The 22,865-nt window shown below is 35.7% G+C and overlaps 1 protein-coding gene across 3 annotated transcripts in view; it reads left to right on the top strand.

Annotated features, from left to right (window-relative positions):
* Positions 1-18,916, top strand: part of EMF2 (VEFS-Box of polycomb protein) — a 38,664-nt gene extending 19,748 nt beyond the window's left edge. For 2 of the 3 annotated variants that reach the window (XM_022049903.2, XM_022049902.2), the window contains 14 exons: positions 3,038-3,100; positions 3,225-3,349; positions 7,963-8,027; positions 8,229-8,281; positions 8,388-8,441; positions 8,525-8,584; positions 10,780-10,826; positions 10,931-11,049; positions 12,876-13,119; positions 15,001-15,049; positions 16,585-16,668; positions 17,258-17,337; positions 17,699-17,788; positions 18,561-18,916. In XM_022049903.2, coding sequence (XP_021905595.1) covers positions 3,038-3,100; positions 3,225-3,349; positions 7,963-8,027; positions 8,229-8,281; positions 8,388-8,441; positions 8,525-8,584; positions 10,780-10,826; positions 10,931-11,049; positions 12,876-13,119; positions 15,001-15,049; positions 16,585-16,668; positions 17,258-17,337; positions 17,699-17,788; positions 18,561-18,684 — 1,257 coding nt within the window. In that variant the 3' untranslated portion in view covers positions 18,685-18,916. The remainder of the gene's footprint in view (positions 1-3,037; positions 3,101-3,224; positions 3,350-7,962; positions 8,028-8,228; positions 8,282-8,387; positions 8,442-8,524; positions 8,585-10,779; positions 10,827-10,930; positions 11,050-12,875; positions 13,120-15,000; positions 15,050-16,584; positions 16,669-17,257; positions 17,338-17,698; positions 17,789-18,560) is intronic. The other variant, XM_022049904.2, reaches the window with a different exon arrangement.
* Positions 18,917-22,865: the final 3,949 nt, after the last annotated feature.

A 22,865-nucleotide genomic window follows, 5' to 3' on the forward strand; every position in this document is an offset into this window, starting at 1 on the left:
CCCAGGATATCTAGTGAGGCTGTCGACTTATCCGTTCATAAATTTACATACCATCTTTATTTTTCTTAGTCTCAATTATCCAATCAACATGAATACGTAAACCAGTAACGCACACCAAATAAGGTAACACAACATCGGGTTCACAATAATTCAAACCATGATAGATTAAACAGTGATTCATGTATACGTAACCACAGAATAAACAATCAAATATTATACTGTATTTAGACTGTAAAATACATCAAACAGGAACAGACCGACAAATATATTAGGTTCGGGCCCCATTAGCAATCTTAATTAATTATACATATCTATTAATTCATAAAATATCGTTTTATCATTTATTAAGTTTTAATGCCGTGATAGGAAATAGGGTGAGAGATTCTTACTTGTTTCGGAGTCTGAAATCGAGTTCTCACTGCGCCTACGGGCAGTCCCTAGATTCTCTGAATTTTTCTCCAGAAACTGAAACACACTTCCGGTACCTGCACATGTTCCCAAAAATCCCAAATCAGACCCAGGACCTATTCGGCCAATTTCAGAATTCCGGCACGGTGGCTCCACTGTGCTCCGGTGTCGGCGCCGCCGCCCACAACGGCAATCCGCTTCGGGTTGGTCGTTTCTGGCTGTTTTCGGTCAAATTCGGCTAAACTTGCATTAGTTCCTGTGATAAAACACCCCTAGAGCCCTCGGTGGGCCAAAAAAATCCAAAAAATCGAGACTTACCGGCGGCGGAGCTCTCGGGTGCGGCGGCTCTTCCGGCGCGAGTCGCGGTTTGGTGTTTTTGCTCCGGTCAACCTGTAAAGGAAAGGATGGTGGTCACAGTGGTGTAAAAATTACATCGAATCGGAATCGGGAAGGGCCTCGTTGGAGGCAAAAATCGAGGAAACCCGTGGCGGCGCCACTGGGCTTCAGCGGTGTTTTCTGGCCAATTAGCCGGTGGTTTGGTTCCGATTTGGCCACAGGTGGGTTTAGCATCGAAAATCGAGCTAAGGGGAGAAATTTTACCTCGTTTGGCGGCCGGAAGGTGCTTCGGTGCGGCGGCAGGTGGCGGCGGTCAGTTCCTTCGGTGGCTGGGCTGTCTTCTCCGGCGAGGACTCTGGCGGCTAGGGTTTGGGATTGGGTGTGGATGAGATTATTTATAACCCTCCCCTTTTAATCTGAGCCGTCCATCACGATTCAATATGAGCCGTCCGATCGCGATTAAATTGGAAATGAATTTGAGCTGTCTATCGCCATGCGATCTGAGCCGTTCGTGCGTGATTCAATATGGGCCGTCCGCACGCGTGAAATCTGGGCCGTCCGCATGCGCTTTTGATCTGGATCGTCCGTGCGCGCGGGAACGGATCTGGGCCGTCCGATTCCGTGCACGCGGATCGCCCATGTGGCTCTGTCCCGCGTCAGCGTCCCTGCCACGTGGTGTGTCCTGGTTGGCCGGGGCTGCTGACCGGCTGCTGACGTGGCTATTGACGTGGCACAATTTTTCTAAATTGCGTTTTGATTTCCGGTTTTTGATTTTCTTTTTAAAAATACCCCCATAATCCAAATTTTCACATCTTTTTACCAAAATCATTTTCAATTAAATCCAAAAAATAATTTTACCAATTTTTATCATTATTATTATTTTTATTTCTATTTAATTAAATTAAATTAAATTAAAACCATATAATTATTACCTAATAAATTAATTATTAAAATAAAATAAAAATCAAAATAATTCTAATAATAATAAAAATAAAAATTTGGGTGTTATAGAATATGATTATAAGACGACTTCGTCCTTCTGCATAGAAAATAGTTGTTCAACATAGTCTTTCCCATTCTACATTCGCGTTTTGCTTACCAAGCAAAGAAAACAACTTTGGGACAAGCATTCATCTTCCAGATTTGTTGGAAAGGAAAATTGGTCTTTATGGAGTTATTCTTGGCTATGTAGTTATAGAAAAGACCTAACCGTAAATCTTTTTGTTGAATTGAGGCTCTAGACTTGTTGGCCATTACTTCCATTCAGAGATGCAGAAGATAATGAATTTAGGAGAGTCTCATACTCATTTATGTCCCAGTCACTAAGGCTTCTGATTACCTCCACATGCTACTTCTTTTCTTGAAATAAAAACAATATGTATATATTGTTATAAGCGTCTAGGGGGTGCAACCCATTTACAATAATTACGTAGTGTTGATTTTTGGAGAAAAAATAATAATTTTATTTCTCATCCTTTATTTTGTTACATTTAGGGTATTTATAAAATATCTATCCTACTAATAGAGAAATTTTTATTTTAATAAACTTTTAATTATATGAAATTATTATTCTCATAAAATTTTAATTATATAATATCAAATAATTAAATCATAAACTAAAATAATTAACTAATAAAATGTGGTACTCAACACCTCCTTTCAAGTTGGTGCAAAGATATCCCACATATGCTATTTCACTATCATCCTACTTGGAAACTCCTAGTAACTTGGTAGTCAGACATAGAGTTCCATGTTTTAAATGACTTAGAAAGGAGCTAGGGGATTGGAGCAAAGAACTCGTTGGCTTCGGTGACAAGTTGGTTGCTCCTAGCTCATAACTTACTCGTTGCTAGTCCACTAGTGATTTAGTTGTCCAAAGTCGTCTTGCTTTTGGATAATAAAGAAGAAAAGGGTAAGAGACCTCATTCTCATCATGATACATGAAGCACTCGTTAGTCGTTCATTATCTCTCTTCATCAGGCTTTCAATAGTGAGAATCCTATCCCAAGCAACTTCATAGGTTAAGATAGCTATTTGTGGGGCTATCTTACTTTCCACGTCCATATTCAAGGGAATCTCTTCGATTTCTATGTATGAGAATGGGAACAAAATGATTTCACTAAAAATGCCATCCTTAGTTTCCATATAGGTCTCTCTTCTAAACTAATTTCTTACTTTGATTTTAAACTGTAGGAAAATGTTTGATTTTATTTGTATTCTGAGTGCCTTAATTAGACTGTTTCATCCCATTGATTCTAATCCTTATTCTTGTTTTCTATGTTTACTTCTATAGATGAGTTGTTTGAACGAGGACAAATGTATCTCAATTCAAGTTCCTAATAATTGTGGAAGCGTGGTATGTTTTACTATTTAATAATTTTCTGCTCACAATGGAAAAGTGAAATGTGTCTCCTAATATTTTTTCTTGGCTGCTAAATAATACTATTAACTACTATATTTCATTGTTTTGGTTTCCAAAGAACACAGCACAACAGGTGCAAGTCACCATTTCTGCAGAAGAGATTGGGGCAAAGGAGAAGTCTCCTTATAATTCTTATACATGTAGTGACATTTCATCCTCATCAACATTATCTCATATTATTCGGTAATTTTATCTTGCACTTTTGAATAATATATTTACTCCACTTTATTTAAAAAAAATCTATTTACTCCGCTTGCTACAATCAAACTCCATTTATGATTTTGATTGATATTGTCTTTTTTCATGTTTCTAGAGTTTTACTTATCTGAGCTAGTTTCATAATGCACTGAATCAAATAATCTCTTGCTCTCGCTCTCTCCTTGCTCTTTATGGTTCTTTGCATGCACCTTTCCTTTTAGCCTTTTCTCATTTATTTATGGTATTTGTCACAGAGTGGATCAGTTTTGGGTTGCCGAAATAGGGTACAAACCGTAATTCTTCCAAACATAAAACTATTTTACTATTTAGGAGTATATCATTATAATTTTAGTAATTTTAGGTTTCTATTTGTTTGAAATATTTGGCTTTCCTGTGTATAATGCAATCAAAACCTTAAGTATGCTTAAGTTAAGTGCAATATGTAAGAAACCTTATTTGTGATACATAGGTTTTTATTTCCAATAGATGCTTTCTTTGTAAAGAAGATGTTGAGTCTTGCAACCATCTCTTACTCCATTGCTCTTTCACTTACAAATTATGGTCCATGGTTCATGGGTTGCTTGGTATTAGATGGACTATCACGGGCACTATACAAGGCGAATTAAAGGCTTGTGAATTTATATGCAAAAGAAACAAGAATTATCGACTAATTCTTCTTACCATTTTTTGGATCCTCTGGAAAGAAAGAAACAATCGAGCATTTGAGGGCAAAGAAGATAGTTTTGGTAACATTAATGACAAATATTTTCATTTTTTTGGTCCATTATACTTGGACGTCACCTTTGTAGCCTTGATGATTTCGGTTTTATTGTAGATATGCTCTTTGATTTGTATATTTTGTACATGGGCGGCACTCCCTTGGTGCTTACACTCAATATATGTCTTACTCTTTTATCTAAAAAAAAAGTTTTTATTTCCAAACCTCCAAGTTGACAAATTTTCCAATATTATCCTACATCAGTTAGTGTTGAAATTAAAAAGTTCCTATAACAAACATCTAAAACTCTACACTAAACAACCTCGAACTCATAGGGAAAAATAGAAAAAAAGCCAGAAAACCCTAACACCTATAAAGCAACTTCTGGTTTAGATTGCTAGCTACCATGGGGCATGACTTATTGCCCTATCCCTGACACCAAAACTACAAGTGGGCAATATCTAAGAAACTTTATTTGTGATACGGAGGTTTTTATTTCCAAACCTCTAAGTTGGCAAATTTACCCATATTATCCTACATCAGTTAGCATTGAAATTAAAAGGTTCCTATAACAAAAATCTTAAACTCTACAACAAACAACCTTGAACTCATAGGGAAAAATAAAAAAAAACCCAGAAAACCCTAACACCTACAAAGCAACTTCTGGTTTAGATTGCTAGCTATCATAGGGCATGATTTATTGCCCTATCCCTGACACCGAAACTACAAGTGGGCAATATCTAAGAAACCTTATTTGTGATACATAGGTTTTTATTTCCAAACCTCTAAGTTTGCAAATTTACCCATATTATCCTACATCAGTTAGCATTGAAATTAAAAAGTTCCTATAACAAACATCTAAAGCTCTACATCAAACAACCTCGAACTCATAGGGAAAAATAAAAAAAATCCAGAAAACCATAACACCTACAAAGCAACTTCTGGTTTAGATAGCTAGCTACAAGTGGGCAAAATCTGAAGTCCCGGCCCAAAATTCCACTAAAAAAGAAGCCATTCACTGTTGCAAGACTTGCCAACTGTTGCTTCATGCTTATCTTGATCCTGGCCTGTCTGGCAGTTGCCTTTCACACTGCCATGGGATCTACAACCACTCACTAGTTGAATTGACTTGCTCAAGAGGTTTGGGTTATCTTGTTTTTCTCTTATATTGCAACTTTCAGCTTCTACAATGGCGAGTAATGTTGAATAGAATGCTAGACAAGATGCATGTGTGGCAGACACTAAAAAAAAGTTGAGAGACAATGACAAATACAATTCACTAAATTTGACAGTGCACTGAATGGATCTAACAACACATTTGATCTTGATGGGAATAAAGGGTACACGTCCTAGTTATCCAAAGCTTGAACTCCTACTATTTGATGGGGAAATTTATCCTGTATGCTGGTTAAGCTGATGTTATCACCTTTCTCGATATAAAAAAGATGCCAGAAGGGCAGAAGCTGGACTTGCTTTGTTCCATGTTGTGTGCAAAACATAGTAATGGTTCCTAGAGCTGGAAGATGATCAACCAGTGATTAACAGGGAGATCTTCTAAAAAAAAATGCGACCCGACCTTTGGACCATCTGTTTGCGGGAAAATCAGGGTACAAGCAAAATTGAGAAAATGGGACAATTATCTGCTCTTGCTGCTGCTTTGACTCTGGACAGGAAATTGAGATTTTTTCATCAGCGGCTTGCAGGACTATTTGTCATTGAAGTCAATCTCCAGCACTTGCAATACCTGGCGATGAGCTTTAAATGTTATACGAACATGTTGGTAGGAGACTCTTGGGCGGCCTTTTCTTTGCTAGGCCAATGTCAGTCCTCCCAACGAAGAACCATTTATCAAGTGCTTGAGTGGCATTTGGGATGGAGAAGCGCCTTAAAAATGGCCTTTCTTTCGATTGTCATGAGCCTTACATGCTGAGCCGTCAATGTAAGAAACTCCTTTCATTAATGGTAGGAGAACACTACATTTGAGGGGACTGATTCTAGACAACATTAAATTCAAGTTTTCCTTAATAAATTTGAAATAAATTGAACAACTAGCATATATATTTTCCGAGATTTAGTAGTAGTAGGTAACATTATATTTTTTTTGTTCTTTTTTTTTTTTTTTTCTAATTTTAGTGCTAAAATTATATTATTGTTTTCTTTTCCTAAGCATTAGGAAAACTGTTGTAAAAATCTTACAATCCATGATTTGAATCTTACTATTCAATTCAATTCAGTAAGAAAACAATTAGAATTCTAATCTATCATGAATTTTAAGAAAATCTTAAGAACTGATAATAACTCGCACAATTCAATTCCCTTTTTTGATTGATTTTGAGTTGGTTAAAATTGAATATAGTCAATTTAGAAAACTTATTTTTATTTAATTATAAGAGACACAATTCACTTAATTTACTTTGAAAACAAGCATTATATGGTTGTTTACAATATTAGTATAAATTTCTTAAGACATTTTAGTTTTTGATGTTATTCTTAAAAAAATTATATATAAATAACAATAAATTTTGACTAATGAACTATGTTCTGAATCTTATGATTTGACTTGGTTCACTATTCGCTATTCAAAGTATTGGGTTTTCAGTTTACAATTTAGGATCTTGATTCAATAACTATGATAAAGAATAGTGATCTTATCATTAATTATATTTTCGTAGATTTATCTCTATTCTTTTTTTTTTGAAATAAATAGATTTCTCTCTTATTCTTCCCAGAAAGTTACTTCTTGTTGAGAGCTAGTATAGCAACAAGCACATCTATGAAACAATTTAGCATTAGAAAGCGAGCTGGGTCATGAAGACCAACAATTATCTTTGTCTTTACTGTTTCACATTATAGGAGAGCATTCTCTTAGGAGTGTCTAAAAGAGAACCTACCTTCTATCCCACATAACCAATAAGCTCCTTGAAGTCCTATTGGAGGGGTAGGAAACCAACCACTTGGACCTAGATGATCTCCTGCTAAGGATGATACTTAGCTTCCCAAAGCATGACCACTTGATTTGCCTTAAGAATATTTCCTTCACCTTCCTCCACGTCATCCCATTCCCTAATCTCTCATTGTAAAGTAGGAACTTTTATTTAACACTTAGTCCATTGGGCCCCATTATTTCTTTATACTTTTCTATTTCTATTTCTTCTGTGTCCCCGAAGATAAGGCGTCTCTTCCTCCATGCTACCATATAAGATTTCAACTCTCTTGGGTACTTCTAAGTGGTCTCTATATAATTGTCAATCGATATGATTTGATGGAAGAAGCACACTTTTTTTAAACTTAATCTATAATAATACTGTGAATGTTGCTCGAGCATCATGGATTTAGTGGCAAAGTTACTCCTAATGTGAGCATGTGATCCTAACTTCAGAGTGTGGCCTTTGAACCAGCAAAGGAAGATTGCAATTTACTTTTCGATTATAGCTTTGCTGGTTATTCTTTCTGTTCTATGTTGTTGAAGTTCGATATTGTGGTCTTTCTTGTTTCTCAACACATAGAGTTCTTTATGGCTTTTGGACATCTACCAAGGGTTTTGATCATCAACATCATTTTAGTATCTAGTCAAAAAAGAAAACAGTCCTTTGATATCCCAATATCTTTCTTCCTAGGTGAAACTCAGTTTTCTTACAGCTGGCGTAGTTTTCATTCACTTTTTCTTTCCAAGGCAGCATACAAGGCTATGTTGTAATGTTTGCTCATCATATTGGGCTTGACATTGCCTCTTCTTCTGTCTGTATTCTCTAAGTGCTACAGAATCATTTCTTGTCACAAATACTTTTTCTTTTCTTTAGATATTCTTTTTAGTAATTTTTTTATTGCAAGTTATAGTGACACCAATTTCATATTTTTTCTTTTAAATTTATAAATCTAGGTTGCGAACTGGAAATGTAATTTTCAATTATAGGTACTACAACAACAAATTGCAGAGGACTGAAGGTATTGTGGATTCATTGCTAAAATTCATCTTAAGTTATATTTTTATTCTAATGCCATGTTTTCATGACTTCATTTGTAGTCTGTATGGTTGGTGATAGACGTTTGGTTTGAAAAGTTTCCACTGCATTGATTGTTGTCATTCCTATTATTTTTTTCTATTTCTAATGTAATATACCCTTATTTATGGTATATAACTTGCAGTAACTGAAGACTTTTCATGTCCTTTCTGCTTGGTAAAATGTGCAAGCTTTAAGGTTGATTCTGTTCCCGACATATGTTCTTATTTGTATTGCCTTCCTGATTAAAACTTTATGAGATATTTGTTTGCTGATATCTTCCGTTGTTCCCTTAACATTGTAGGGTCTTAGGCTTCACTTACCATCATCACACGATCTCTTCCATTTTGAATTCTGGGTTGGTAAACTTCAGGATTCTTTACGGCATTCTTATTATAAATTCCTGAAAATCTTTATCAACAAATCGGGGACATTTTGTAGGTTACTGAAGAGTATCAAGCTGTAAATATATCTGTGAAAACTGATATCTGGAGATCTGAGGTCAGTACATTTACTTTTACCCATTGCGATCTAGTTTCTACATAGCCTTCAGCTCTGTGGTAATTCGCTGCTTATTTTAAAAGAAATTTATATTTAAACTATTTAATTAATGGTCTCTTTTGTTGTTTATTGTGCTTTTTATGTGATACATTTTCTTAACTGTGTGGGAGTCAATTATTGTTGGTCCTGACAATATTATGTCTCCTAATTACTTTTTTTTTTACCTTAAAATTTAGAACTATTCTTGGATAACATTTACTTTGAACCATGTTATGTTATAAATAAGTGGCAGATATTTTCCTGGAGAGAACTTATGCTACAACATTGTCCCTATAATTTTTATAGACAATGTGCGCATAATTATTCTAAAGTCTCGAGAGAGTTCCTCATAGTGAGTGTGTGGTTTGTGTGTCACTTACCATCTAGTTTTTTCTACCATATAATTCCTTTCATCTAAGAGGTTCTTGATAGTACGAAGAAAGTTTTTTTATGTGGTTTAGGAAGGGAAAGTCTGACCATTTAAGGCTGACTAAGAATGGATTGGAAATAATTCATGGATTAGGATACAAAAAGGTGTCAGGAACCATTTTCGATCCTACAATATTGCAGTAGAAGATATATATGTACTTTGAGATAAGGAAGAAGGACAGTAGCACCAAGGAGGATGTTAGTTACAAAGGCCAGATTTCTACCAGCAATGATGCAAGTGTGATCTAAAATTGTTGTCGTTTTTTTTGGGAGGGGGGAATAAGGTAGGCTCCGGGATTGTTCTTGAGCTTGCAACAAGAGATCCTGCAAATCTCGTAGAATATGATTGTCGGTGTTGAAGCTCATGGCTAACTGCTCCTAATGTAGACTCCAGAATGGAGGGGCAGCCGTTTACTCAGCCATAAACTGCAGTTATGAACACCTGTCCTTGAGAGTCCATCCATGGACTACTGATGCAAACTTGATTTAGCGCTAGATTTTCTAAATAAATCAGAAATTGTAAATCCATTAGATATAAAATAACTATACCATGTAGGAGTATTATTGTTTTAGTAACTTAGGATTTTTGTTATTATTAGTATTTTTCTATTTATATTAGGATTAGTATTCCTAATATTGTTGGTATTAGTTTCTTATTCTTGTTAAGGTTAGTATTCCTAATTCTACTAGTTTGCTATTTTCTAGTTTAGTTCTAGTTAGGAAAAAATTATTGTAAATCATTTTGTAATTTTACTTATTGGTCATTCAAGTATTCAATAGTATATTTTTCTAATTGTTCAAAACTTCTTAGTTGTCATGTCTAAGAAACCGTAGGTGTGATGTGTAGGTTTTTCTTTTTTTATTTTTTAAATATTCCGAAATCTCTAATTGGACAGGTCAAGCCTATTTGTCCTACATTGATTATACTTATAAACTTGTGCGGATCTCATTAATGAACAGAAAGTTCGAATTATATTGGACTTCACTTGAATTGCTTATTAACTTGAGGAGAAGTTTGGTCTAACCTCAGTTTGAACAAGAGAGAAGTATCCATGCCAATGCACCTTGGATCACCAGCATTCATGATCAAGTGTTGATGAGCTCATTGAATCATCCATGTGGCTAAAAGCCCTCATCTTCTACGCACAAAATGCATTATCAAGAGTGCACTTTACCACTAAGCCAACTGTCTGTTGTCAGAGCCTCTTGCTGGGTTATTGCTAGGCCAAGCTGAAAGCAAGAGAAACTCTCTCTCTCTTTTTCCTTTTTATCCCCACGCCCCCCCCCCCCCCCCGCCCCCCATGAGGGCATACAAAGTGATCAACTTAGATTTGGCTTGATTCAGTTCAACTTTGTTCAGAAGGATAAAAAGGCTTCCAACTCCAAGTATGATTCCAACATTGCTTGCTTCTTTTTGGATGTGTAGCATTATAAAACCAAAAACCCAATAAGCATTAGCTCTCAGCTCTTGAGCAATGTATAATTATCATCAAATGATTTTGAGCATGCTGCAAAAGTGAGCATGGGGAAGAGGAAATTGAAGTTGTGTGGATGTATAGTACTTAAGCTTGCATCACACAGTGAGGGTTCTTCATGCAGGTTACTGGATAATAAATATTTTCATTTCTGTAACTTGCAAAACTTGTGATGAATTATCTGCAAATGCATAGGGTTGTATGCTAGTTTCTTATTATGTTCTCTAACATATATGTGTATGCTTTATTCAGATCGTTGCAGATGGTATTGACCCCAAACAACAAACGTTCTTTTTCTGGTGAGTCATGCATGTTCTGTATCCCCCACCCATGTTCCTTGGTCTTATAAGGTTCATGTTGTCAGCATGTGGATGACCTTGTAAGAGCTCGTTTTTATGTGCAGCTCAAGGAAATTAAAACGCAGGAGACAAAAGAACATAGTACAAAATGCAGAAAATGGATGTCCACTTGCTTTAGAGTCTAACCTACCTGGTCTGGGTCAGGCTCTTGATAAGGTTGATGGTATGTGTTCTGCTCTTATGCTTATAGTCACTAATTAGCAATGAAATTGATGCAAACCTTCATTCTTAATAAGTTTATAGATGAAATTGGTGATGTTTCGATTTTTCTTCTGCCTTGTAAACATACTTACATGGATATATGCATGTAAATATTTTCTATTTAAGGAGTATTAGGAATGTGCTTTTTTCTTTCCTGGTTTAAGTTGACTTGTTGCTGGTTCTCTTGTTATTTTAGTTATTCCTTTTTTGTTTAGTAAACTGTAGCCGGTTCTATTGAGAGTCACTTTTAGATATGTTAGAATCAAGCTCTGAAGGAGCAAAGAGAACAATTTCCTAACTCCTCCTTTTGTCCTTGTGGGTGGCTTTGGAATGAAAGGAAAGGGGTTGAACATCTGTAATTGATTTAAAAGATAAGTAGCCTCGAGTATTGAGCTTTTGATTTGATGAGAATGTTGATGAGAACAAAAATTGAGATATTTTTAAGGTATTACTATTTTTTTTGAGATAAATTTTTAAGGTATTAATATGAAACCAATCTTGTTGTAGAAATTTCCCTTTTGTATAAGGGTGACAATCAATTCCATTCTTTAGGATTAATAGTACTTTTTGTTCTGCCGAAATTCAGTGGGCATAAGTTAATGAGGATATATTGCACTGTGCAAGGAGGATTTGCACATTGCAAAAAGATGTGAAATTGTTGCATCTCTTTCTCAAACTTTTCTTTTGTTTTGGGATTGAAGAGTTCATTACTCTGGATGAGTGTTGAGAACGAGAGAAATTCATGATCCCTGAAACAAGTAGATAATACAGAATTTTGGTTCTAAACCAAGCTTCTTTAGACGTATGATGTTTTCTTAAAAGTGTGAAGTTTAACCGTTTTCTTGATAGAAAAAGGAATAAATTAGACAAGGAAAAAAGAGATACAACCTAAAGGAGGATAAGCTATCCTCCAAAAGAAAAAAAAAAAAAAAGAACACAGCAAAACCAGGACGAAAGTTGAGTATGAAGTTGAATTTAACCATCAAATATATAGAGGTGAGCTTTTTCAAAAGTTGAGCTGAGTCAACTAAACCTGTAAGGAAATTATCCATCACTTGAAACTCCTTTAGATGTACTTCTACTTGTATGAAGCCCAAATCCTCGTACTATGTTTTTGGGGAAGGGGTCGAGGGCATCAATTAAGAAATCCAAGGCAGAAAAGGAAAGCATAATGTCATGCCTAGTTGACAAGCTGTTCTTTCTGGTACGAATTAGAGTACTTCAAATGTCTAGAAGCATCAATTATTGTGAAGACAATCGTTGTCTAAGAGGTTGGACTTAGCCCTGTGAAATACTTGTCAGTGCTGCTGCAAGCTTTCTCTATGTTTTATGTTATTTTTCTTGCTTTTTTGATTATCATTTTTGTTTGATCATTTTGGGTTCTTTTCTCAGCCTCTAATCTTCAGCAACCAATTTGGGGAAAGAGTTCTTATGTATATAAATTCAATATTGTACTCAGAAATCAATTGTGATGGAAAATCAACTTATATGCTCGGATCTATGCTCATTTTGTTTAATATGGATTTTATATGGAGCTATTTTTTGGTATTGGGTGAGAAGTAATCTATGTTTGTTCCGTGGTTCAAGAATTTTAATATGCGAAAAAGAAATGACCTTATTTAGTTTCAAATTCTTAACAAGAAACTTTGGTGTGCCTGTCAAATGTCTCCAATGTACTTTATTAATGCATGGGTGTTTTTCAATTTCAGCTGATCCTTGATTATATTTTTTACCTCTTGCTTTGTGGTATACCATACTCACTGCTTAAGTACTGGCTTTTTGTTTCAGATGCTCATTCCAGTAAAGGTGAAAAAGCTCGTATTTCAGGTGGGAGTGATTTGCATAATGCTAGCATTAGTAGTATGGAATATGTGCAAGATGATCCATCTATCTCTAATTTTACGGGGCTTTCAGGTGCATTTGGAGAAGCTGACTGTGTTCAATCAGTATCTGGAAACAACCTTGAACCTTCTTCTGTGCTACAATTTGCAAAAACCAGAAAGCTGTCTGCAGAGCGACCGGATCAAAGAAAGTAAGTTATCTATCCTTCATGCTGTATACAGGCTACATATTTCCATGTTACAGATTTATTCTTATAGGATGAATTCAATAGTAGGTTCTATTTTATTACATATATTGAGCTTATTCGGGGATTAACATGTTGATAGTGACAACTCAAATTGTCTAGCTTCATAGATATGGTGCATTGGTTGCAGCAATCCAATCGTGCAATTCAATGACCATCTGATTCATGGTCTTTCAGTTTCTTTACAAGGATCATTGTTCTCAGTTTTCTCTAGTCAAATTTTCACCGAGATACAATAATGTTATTTGACTGTTAGTTTTAGGTTGATGTTGTGTCATTGCTCTAAATTAATAATTTGCTATGTGAATCCCTGATATGATATTGTTTTCCTAATTATTGGAGAAAATTACTTGATTCTTCTTTGAGATTGATGTATATAAAGGGTAACAGACATTAAATATTTCCATCTTAAAGATTTTTTTTTCCAAAATATATCTTAAAGGTTTTCTCTTATACAATGAACTTATTACTATATCCTGTTCTATATGTATTGAGCTTGTACAGGATGTTGACATGTTGATAGTGGTGAATCTTGTCTAAATTCTACGTAGGCATCGTAGATGGTTGCAGCCAATATTTTCTGCAGTGCAATGATCTTTTATTTCATGATCTATCAGTTTTGGTACAAAGATCATAGTTCTCAGTTTTGTATAGCCAATATTCATGAGATGCAGTTTTGGTACAAAGATCATAGTCAATGATTTGCTATATTATGAATATTCATTTTGAGATTATGTTTTCTTAATACTTGGAAGAGGTAAATTGGTTCTCTTCTCAGCTACTGATGTGTATAAGTTAACAACACAATGTACCCAACTCTCTATGCTTTTTGTTTTTAAATTTCAGTGGGTGTAGCCAAAGTCCATTATTCTCGTGGTTTTCCATTTTCCATTTTCCATTATATTTGCCTTTTGTCAATCAAAGCATGAAGAATATTTAAATTCTTATTGTCTTAGCTTAATTTATTCTTCTTTTTAAGGTAAGAGAAAAGCAATGAAATGATAAACCAAAACTGTCACTGGAGGAGGTTATGGAAATAAGTTGCTAAAAAATAAATAATAAAAATTAAAACGAAAAGAATTTGTTACACCTAAATTTGGTGCCTCTATTTCCTCCCCAAGCAAATCATTGCAGATGCAGGTATATTCCACTAAGTTTGCCATTTCAGGTTGACAACCTCTCTAGCACAACGTCTTATAAAATGCTTTTCAGTGAGCTTAAGTAAAATTGTTGTGCAAATACAAAATAAGCCAGAACTTCAAAATAAGAGAGTAAAGAACACAAGATATAAGTGGGATACGTAGTTTCTGTGTATGTGTGAGTGCTTACTTGTGTGTCTATGCGTGTCTATACTTGTATGTGTTTGTCAGTTAAAGAAACAAAAACAACATCGGTGTACTGCACTTCAGAAATGTCCTTGTTACCCAGATCAATAGGCTAAAACTTGTTAGATATGCTATGGTCATCAAAATCATGCTTGTAAACAATTACTTTGGTTTAGGTAAATATATGTTTTCCTTAGGTCTACTTTTCTGCTTTTATCATTTAATATCTGTACATTCCAACTTGGAGGTGCTTACATTGTTATATATGGATCTGATTACACATTAAATTGTGTCATTGTATTTTCTTGAGTTTTGACTTTCAGTCGCTGATTAAATTTATAACATAATTTGGTTTAATAATCTAAATTTGATTATTTGCTTTGTCTGCAATTCCTTAATGATGTGGTTATTTTAATGTCCGTTATTACCTTAAACTAGCTATTTATGTAAGAGATTAAATTGGGTTTGACATGGTCTTTTCTTTCTTTTATCTTTTCTTTAGTCGAACTCTTCTTCAAAAGCGACAGTTTTTCCACTCCCATAGAGCTCAGGTGAGTGATTCTTTGCCAATATAGTAACGATATAGTTCTCATTTGTTTATTACTGATATTGTTGTGAATATTGGCCTTCATCATTCAAGCTTACAGCGCTATTCACTTCTCTCAGGATCCATTAATTCTTGGCATTTTCTTGTCTACACAGATAAGCCTGACTATGGAAACCAAATTTGCATGTTAAATGAACAATATAAGTCGTATGAGGTGTAGAAGATACAGTATTTCCAGTAACAGTGTAAATGACACTGTGGTTTCATATGAATTATGTTTTGTTCTTCTGGTGTACTTTTCTGCCAGTGATGACTGGTTTTCGATTTTTTATTAATTTAAAATAACATCGCTGAGATATGTGAGCTGAGTTGGTACTAATATTTTTAATCTGTTTCTCGATATCCCTGGAAACGGATATGATATCTACAAAGGTGCCTGATAATGCAAAAGTATGATTGGAACGGTTATCCTCTCCATGCTTGCATGGTGATTTATTTTAACTTTTGTGCTGATTTGTCTAGAGTAGTTGTAGAGTTGGTGTTTACTCTGTATTATTATTTTTTCTCTTCTACTAAGAGAAAGTCCATCTGTTTTCTATTTATAAGATTCTTTTTGCACTTAACTTTAGTTGAGGTCCCGTATTTCCTTTTCAGGGAGATCATTGAATTGGAAAGCCCCCTCTTCTCATGCTTTTTCTACCTTTGCAAATTTCCACAACATATGATGCCCCAATCATAATTTTTTGATCACTGTGATGGTCATGTAAATGGAACTTTTTTTGTAATAGATCCCAATGATTAAGAATCATCAAGTCTAATGTTTTCGTTACTTTGTTTGATTCCTTTCTTCCTATATCTATCCTTCAATTACAGGCAATAATCCACTAATTCAGGGCATATACTCGTCATATTTGGGTTTATCATCCACAATCTGCTAATTTATTTTCTTCCTTGTTTTGGGAAATGAAAGTTCCCGAGGTTAGAGTTTTTCTGTGGGTAATGGTTCTAAAGAGGATTGGCGTTAGTATTGCATAGGTTAAAATCTTCATTTCAACTCCTAGATCTTAGTTATAATTTACATATGCAATACTTTGTTGAATCACATTGAATTTTATCTTTAGTTCCACAATCATGGATTTGGATTCTAGTATGTCAATGAAGGAATCACAAGAACATCTAACTTGAATTAGAAAAAAATTGACTCGAATTAGAATGTTATTTTTTTATTAAAATTTCAATTCTGTTTATATTGTATTCTCAGTCTTAGTCCATTAAATTAGGATTTGAAGAGTTGGTTTGGCTTTTTGGACCTTAAAAAGCACTTACAATAGATGTATGCTTGATGTGCTTTCACAACACCAAATACATTAGTTATTTGTGCCTGAATAAGAAATAAATTGGATATTGTTATGAATGATCAGAGTTGATTTATGAAGAACTTACAAATATGTATTTATAGTTAACCCATGGTTAGTGACTTCAACTTGGCTTGCATGCATAAGGCTTTCTGAAAATGGTGCCTTTTTTGTTATCTTAAAGCCAATGGCATTGGAGCAAGTAATGTCGGATCGAGACAGTGAGGATGAAGTTGATGATGATGTTGCGGATTTTGAAGATCGAAGAGTATGTTTAATGACTTAAAACTCTGTTTATATTTTAAAGTTAGTGATGGTTTGTTACTGAAGAATTTAAAACGTTTGGTCATCATGAAGCATCAGTTTATGGGGCCATTCTTATGTCTTCACCCGAAGGAATATGGAAACATTCTTTTTTGTTTGTTTAAAGAAAAATTTACTTGAAGGTGTTAATTAGGAAGAAATGCAATTCTTTCTTTTTCTTCTCTTCAACTATGTGCAAGTTTTCCAATAGATCAACTAAGAAACATGCTGCAGACAGATAGGTTTGCCTGCAACGCATAAAACATGGAGAATAAATTTCTATTAACAATCATAAGGATATGTAAAGAGTTACATGATTCTAGTTGATCATGGAGTGTTTTATCATGAAATTTCCGTGTCATGCCACCTATTATTAAATGAATTGCTTTCTTTTTTACTTATGAAAGGCTTCAGGAGGAGTAATAAGATATGTTCCTTCAGTTGAATCAGGTTTTCTGTTCTGCTGAGTTTTAATTGGAACATTCTCCGTCATATATTTTGAGTCACTGGTGTAGGTGGTGAGATAGCAATTAATATGGTTTTATTACTCTCAGATTCTTGATGATTTTGTGGATGTGACCCGAGATGAGAAGCAAATGATGCACTTGTGGAACTCATTTGTGAGGAAACAGCGGTAAATCCTCTCTCCACTTGGAATCATCCTTTTTGCTTAGAAAGTAATCTGTTGCCAAAGCAATGAAATAGTCGTCTTGTAATTTTCTGTATAATCAAGACTTAATGGTTGGGGCGGGCTTTATCTTAGGCCGGTTGCGGTCTTCAGTCCTACCCCCTTTTAAAATGCTTCATACAGATAAGTTCGCTCGAATTTAGTTCTAGGTAAATATTTTAAGTGAGACTGTGATATAAAGCAGCTGTATTGGATCTCTTTCTAATTACATTTCTTGTTTTATTTAGAAAAAAGAAAACAAAATGCATTGTCTAGTGACCATTTATCTCAGTTTTTTTATCTTGAATCTTTTGTCTTATGATGACAGAGTGCTCGCAGATGGTCATATTCCGTGGGCATGTGAAGCATTTTCTAGATTGCATGGATCTGACCTTGTTCGTTCCCCAGCCTTGCTTTGGTAGCTTTACCTTTTCCATATTTTTTAATTTAATTTAATTTTTTGCTTTAGTTTAGTTTTCACTCCTACTACTACTTTTCCTGGGGGGCAGGACCTGCTTCTCTCTGGATCAAATTTCTTCAGTTGGTCTCCCTTATTTCTGGAAATCAATCTTTCCCCTTCTTGTTTGGGCTAGTGGAGGGACAAGGCCAAGAGGCCATGGTGATTGAATAGTGGTTATGCTGGTTGAAATTTCATCTTGAATCTTGTCAGTTCTTGTGCCACTATAATCATGGTCCATTTGGTTCACGATATGTGATGAGTGGGAATAGAATGGTAATTTTATTAGAATGGAATATGAATAGAATTCCAACTATATAGATGAGAATTCCTAGAATTTCAAATGCTAGATTAGAATTGGAATGGTATTAAGAAATTTGAATAAAATAAACAATGGCTTAGCGATTGCACTTGTAATAGGAATAAAGCCTGGATTGGCAGGAGAATTAAAGCCAAACCAGATAGGCTGAGATATATTTTTATGCAGATACTTTCATATATGCTCGTTGGAATTGCTTAATTTTGTTTTCTGCTGAACTTAAATAAAAGAATCTTATCAGTTTATTATACTAATATTGTGCATAAGATGGAATGAGCCTAGGCTGTATATGAATCACAAGTATAAAGTGAGTTATTATTCAGTATTCTTCTCATGTCTGAGACTTAATGTAAATCGTTTACTATGGTTGGGACTCAGATGATCGAAAACATCTCTTTATTATGGTCTTTACAGGTGTTGGAAACTGTTTATGATCAAGCTGTGGAATCATGGGCTTCTTGATGCACGTACCATGAACAATTGTAGTATTATTCTTCAACAGTTCCAGAAGCAGGACTCAGATCCTATGAAAAACTAAAGATTGATGTTTCTTCTTTATTATTTGTTTTTTTTTTCTTCTTTTTTAAATAATCTGTTCTCATTTTAATGAACGCTCAATAGGCAAGGCAAAGAGAAGAAACAAACGAGTTAATTGTACATTCGCAACATGTGCTCTCTTGGGAAGTGTTGGTGTTCTATGAATCTTGTGCCAAACATGATATGATTTATGGATAGATAAAAACCATAAAGAAGAAAAGGACATTTGTTAATTTCTTTTTTCAGAATTCCTCCAAGTACAAATTATCATTTGAGCTTTCTGAATTTAAATTAAAAAATAAAAATTACTCCACTACTGAATCTGACCTGACCAAACAGAATATCCAAGACTGCAATCAAAATTCAGATGATGATGGATTTCTTTTTTTGTTAGTTTTCTATTTTTGGTGTGTTATTTTCGTAGTTTAAAAAATCCAAAAAATAAATGGTGTCTCACTACCCAATGAGAAATGTTAAATTTACAGAAGAAGCCATTAATGTCTAGAAGAAAATTAAATGTGTATCCTTTTTTATATTGCCTTGTACGTAATTTCCTCTGGTAACATCTTATTCTCATATTGTCAAATCAAGTTTTAATGATTCTTCTAATTCTCAAATTGTGAATTGAATTCTTTTTTTGGTTACAGTTGAGAGTCGTTGATTAATATGAACAGTAAGATTCAGAACATCATAAATAACAAATATTCGTGAACCAAGAAATTTTAATGAGCCAGTATAAGTGAAAGAAAAAAGGAAGTTTGCTTTTAAAGCAAATAGCATATATATATATATGTGCGATGATTTTTGTGAGTATAATTATTTTCTGAAAATAACAAAAGTTAAATGGCTTGTACCATTATCTAAATTAACGAAAGACAGTAACTGATTAAAATATCCAAGTAGATGTAATCTTAATTAGAATCAAAAGACTTGCATGATATCCTGTTGTTTACTATCAAGTCTTATGATTTAGTTTGTGTTATTTTTTACTTACGCAATTCAATTCTTATGATTTTTTTTTTAATTATTTTACACTATTCGTTGATGATTTTGGATAAATTGTAAAATTATTTTTGATTGATTAGTTATAAGTTATTTATAAAAATTTGTTCTTTACTAAATTCATATATTAATTATAAAGTGGTACATAAATAATAATTATAACATTTACATAAATAATTTTTAAATGAGAATATAATTAGGAGTATAAGTTACTTCCAACTCACAAATTCTTATAGATAATGAATATATTAACCATTTAATTAACTATTAAATTATATGTATAATTTGAATTATATTAGTATTAAATTGAATTAATTGTAATAACAATTTGATTTGTAACAACAATTCTGGGTTTTAGTCTTTTTCTCGGTAAAATATAAATTTTTATTACATTTAATGAACTTTATTAACTTTCAAAGAGCCATTGATAAGATCATGTTAAGAAGTATATTTCGGTACAAAAAGTGCACGTGAGATGATGCATGAAAAAGACTCAGTATTGTGGTATTTTTTTTATGACATATATCATGCTAAAGTATTTTTGTTGCCATTTAAAGGAGAAACAAATCTGGGCCGTCCACACTCGCATAATCGATCCTGGGTCTTTTGATTGCGGGGCACATGGATCGCCCGAGTGGTATCCTGTATGGCACCGATGCAGCGTGCCTTGCCACGCGGCGTGCTTCGATTCATCAGGGTTGATGAGTGTAACAACCCCGGAAATACTCAAAAAGAAATGAGTATTTAAATATATCGAATGCGGAAGCGAGATCAAAATTTCAGTTAACATCCCTTACACGAAAAACCAAAAAACGTACTTAAAATATAAAAGATTAAACTAACTAAGAAAGAAACTCGAAAATAAAACTATGCGTATGACTACAGAGTCTCTAGGCATCCCATTCGTCGTCCTCCTGCGGAACGGGCTCGGGAACCATGTCTTCCTGATCTGAAATGGTTAATTAAGGAATGAGCTACACTAGCCCAGTAAGAACATCACGATATCTCACCGTCACGGAGGTAAAGGTGGGTAGAAAAATACAAAAAGACCAATGGAGCATAATTTACAACAAACTCGTTTATTAACATGAAAACCTTTACCATCCACTTACCTGGGTGGAATTTATGAAAACAATATAAGAAAAACAATAACATTATCATAATCATTGAATAATATAAGCTGTAAAACATAACACTTATCACGCCTCTTGTAATTCAATCATTGTACAACATATCTCTTTTCTCATTTACCAGCCTACTAGTATCCGTGGGGGTCCATAGGGGTTCCGCTACCCGTTAACCTTTAACATTCATAATCAGTTTCCAGGGCCGTCCCCATACCCCGTCCGGTATGGGCGCCAAAACCATGAACCTCAATACCCCGTCCGGTATGAGGGTGAAACGGGCCGTCCCCATACCCCGTCCGGTATGAGCGCCAAAACCATAAACCTCAATACCCCGTCCGGTATGAGGGTGAAACGGGCCGTCTCCATACCCCGTCCGGTATGGGCGCCAAAACCGTAAGATCTCCATACCCCGTCCGGCATGTGAGACCACAATCCCGGTAGGGTTCCCTACGGACCCGATCCGTCCACCATCTCCCAGGATATCTAGTCAGGCTGACCCCCATAATACAATTATCAGTCTACACAATCTTTCATTTTCCTTTTCCTCAATCAGCATCATCAATTAACATACAAACAAGCAAACAGTAATTCATGCCAAACAGACAACATACAGTATCAGTTTTTCAGTCATTCAACCCATGATTAATAAAAACGTAGTATATGCACACAAATCTGTAAAATGAACACATCAAACCTCATTTTGCATTTAAAGCTGTAAACAGGCCAAATAACAGTAAATCACCAATCACACTAGACTCGGGCTCCATTAGCTACCTTAAGCAATTTCACACATTCGTTAATTCAAGAAATACCGTTTTATCATTTTGAACTTTAATACCGTGATAGGAAATAGGGTGAGGGGTCCTTACTTGTTTTCGAGATCCGAATACGATTCACAGTGCGCCTGCAGGCCGTCCCTAATTTTCCCTGAATTTTTTTTCGGGAAACTGAAACACACTAACAGTACCTGCACGTGTTCCAAAAAAAATCCAAATTAGGCCCAGGGCCTCTTTCGGCCCAAATCGCAACTCCGGCACGGCGGCTCCGCCGTGCTCCGGCGACGGCGCCGCCGCTGGCGGCGGCGAGTCGCCTCGGGTTGGCTGTTTTCGGCCGTTTTCGGCCGAATTCGGCCACACTCGCATTGGTCCTTGTCAGAAAACAACCCTAGGGCCCTCGGGGGGCCAAAAAATCACGGAAAAACGGAGCTTACCGGCGGCGGCGCTCTCGGGTGCGGCGGCTCTCCGGCGAGGTTCGTGTTTTGATGATTCGGCTCCGGTCAACCTGTAGAGAAAAGGAAGGTGATCACGGTGATATAAAAATTGCATCGAACAGAGGCCAGGAAGGGCCTCGTCGGAGGCAAAAACCGAGAGGGGGCGCGGCGGCGCCGCTGGGCTTCGGCCGCGTATTCCGGCCGTTTGGCCGGGATTTCGGCTTCGATTTGGCCATAGGAGGAATCAGTGGGGAAAAACGAGTCGGGGGTATGAAATTTACCTCGATCGGCGGTCGGAAATTTCCCCGGTGCGGCGGCGAGTGGCGGCGGGTGGCGGCGGTCGGCCTCTGGTTCGTCTTCTCCGGCGAGCGGCTGGCGGCTAGGGTTTGTGGTCTGGTGTGGGGGTTCTATTTATAACCCCTTGCCTTTTGATCACAGCCGTTCATTTCGTTTTAATCTGGGCCGTTCGTTTTTGATTGAATCTGGGCCATCCGATCGCGCGATTGATCTGGGCCGTCGGATCGCACCCACGCGGATCGCCAACGTGGCTCCTTTTGGAGTGACGCGGTCTTGCCACGTGGCAGGCCCTGGTTGGCCGGGACTGCTGACCGGGCCTGCTGACGTGGCTGCTGACGTGGCCGCCTTTTTTTTTTTTTCCCCTCCTTTCCGAGTGCTACAATGAGTGGGCGGTCTTACGTGACAAAATTTTTTTAATTTGCACTCTGACCCCCAGTTTCTAATTTTACTTTCAAAAACTAAAGATTTAGTTTTCCACTCTTGCCAAACCTACTGATTTCATTGAAAGGGGTGACCTTGAGGAACACTCGATTACCTTCCTCAAAT

This window comes from Carica papaya, chromosome 9, assembly GCF_054855325.1.
Source record: "Carica papaya isolate Zhongbai chromosome 9, ASM5485532v1, whole genome shotgun sequence".
Taxonomy (NCBI): Eukaryota; Viridiplantae; Streptophyta; class Magnoliopsida; order Brassicales; family Caricaceae; genus Carica; species Carica papaya.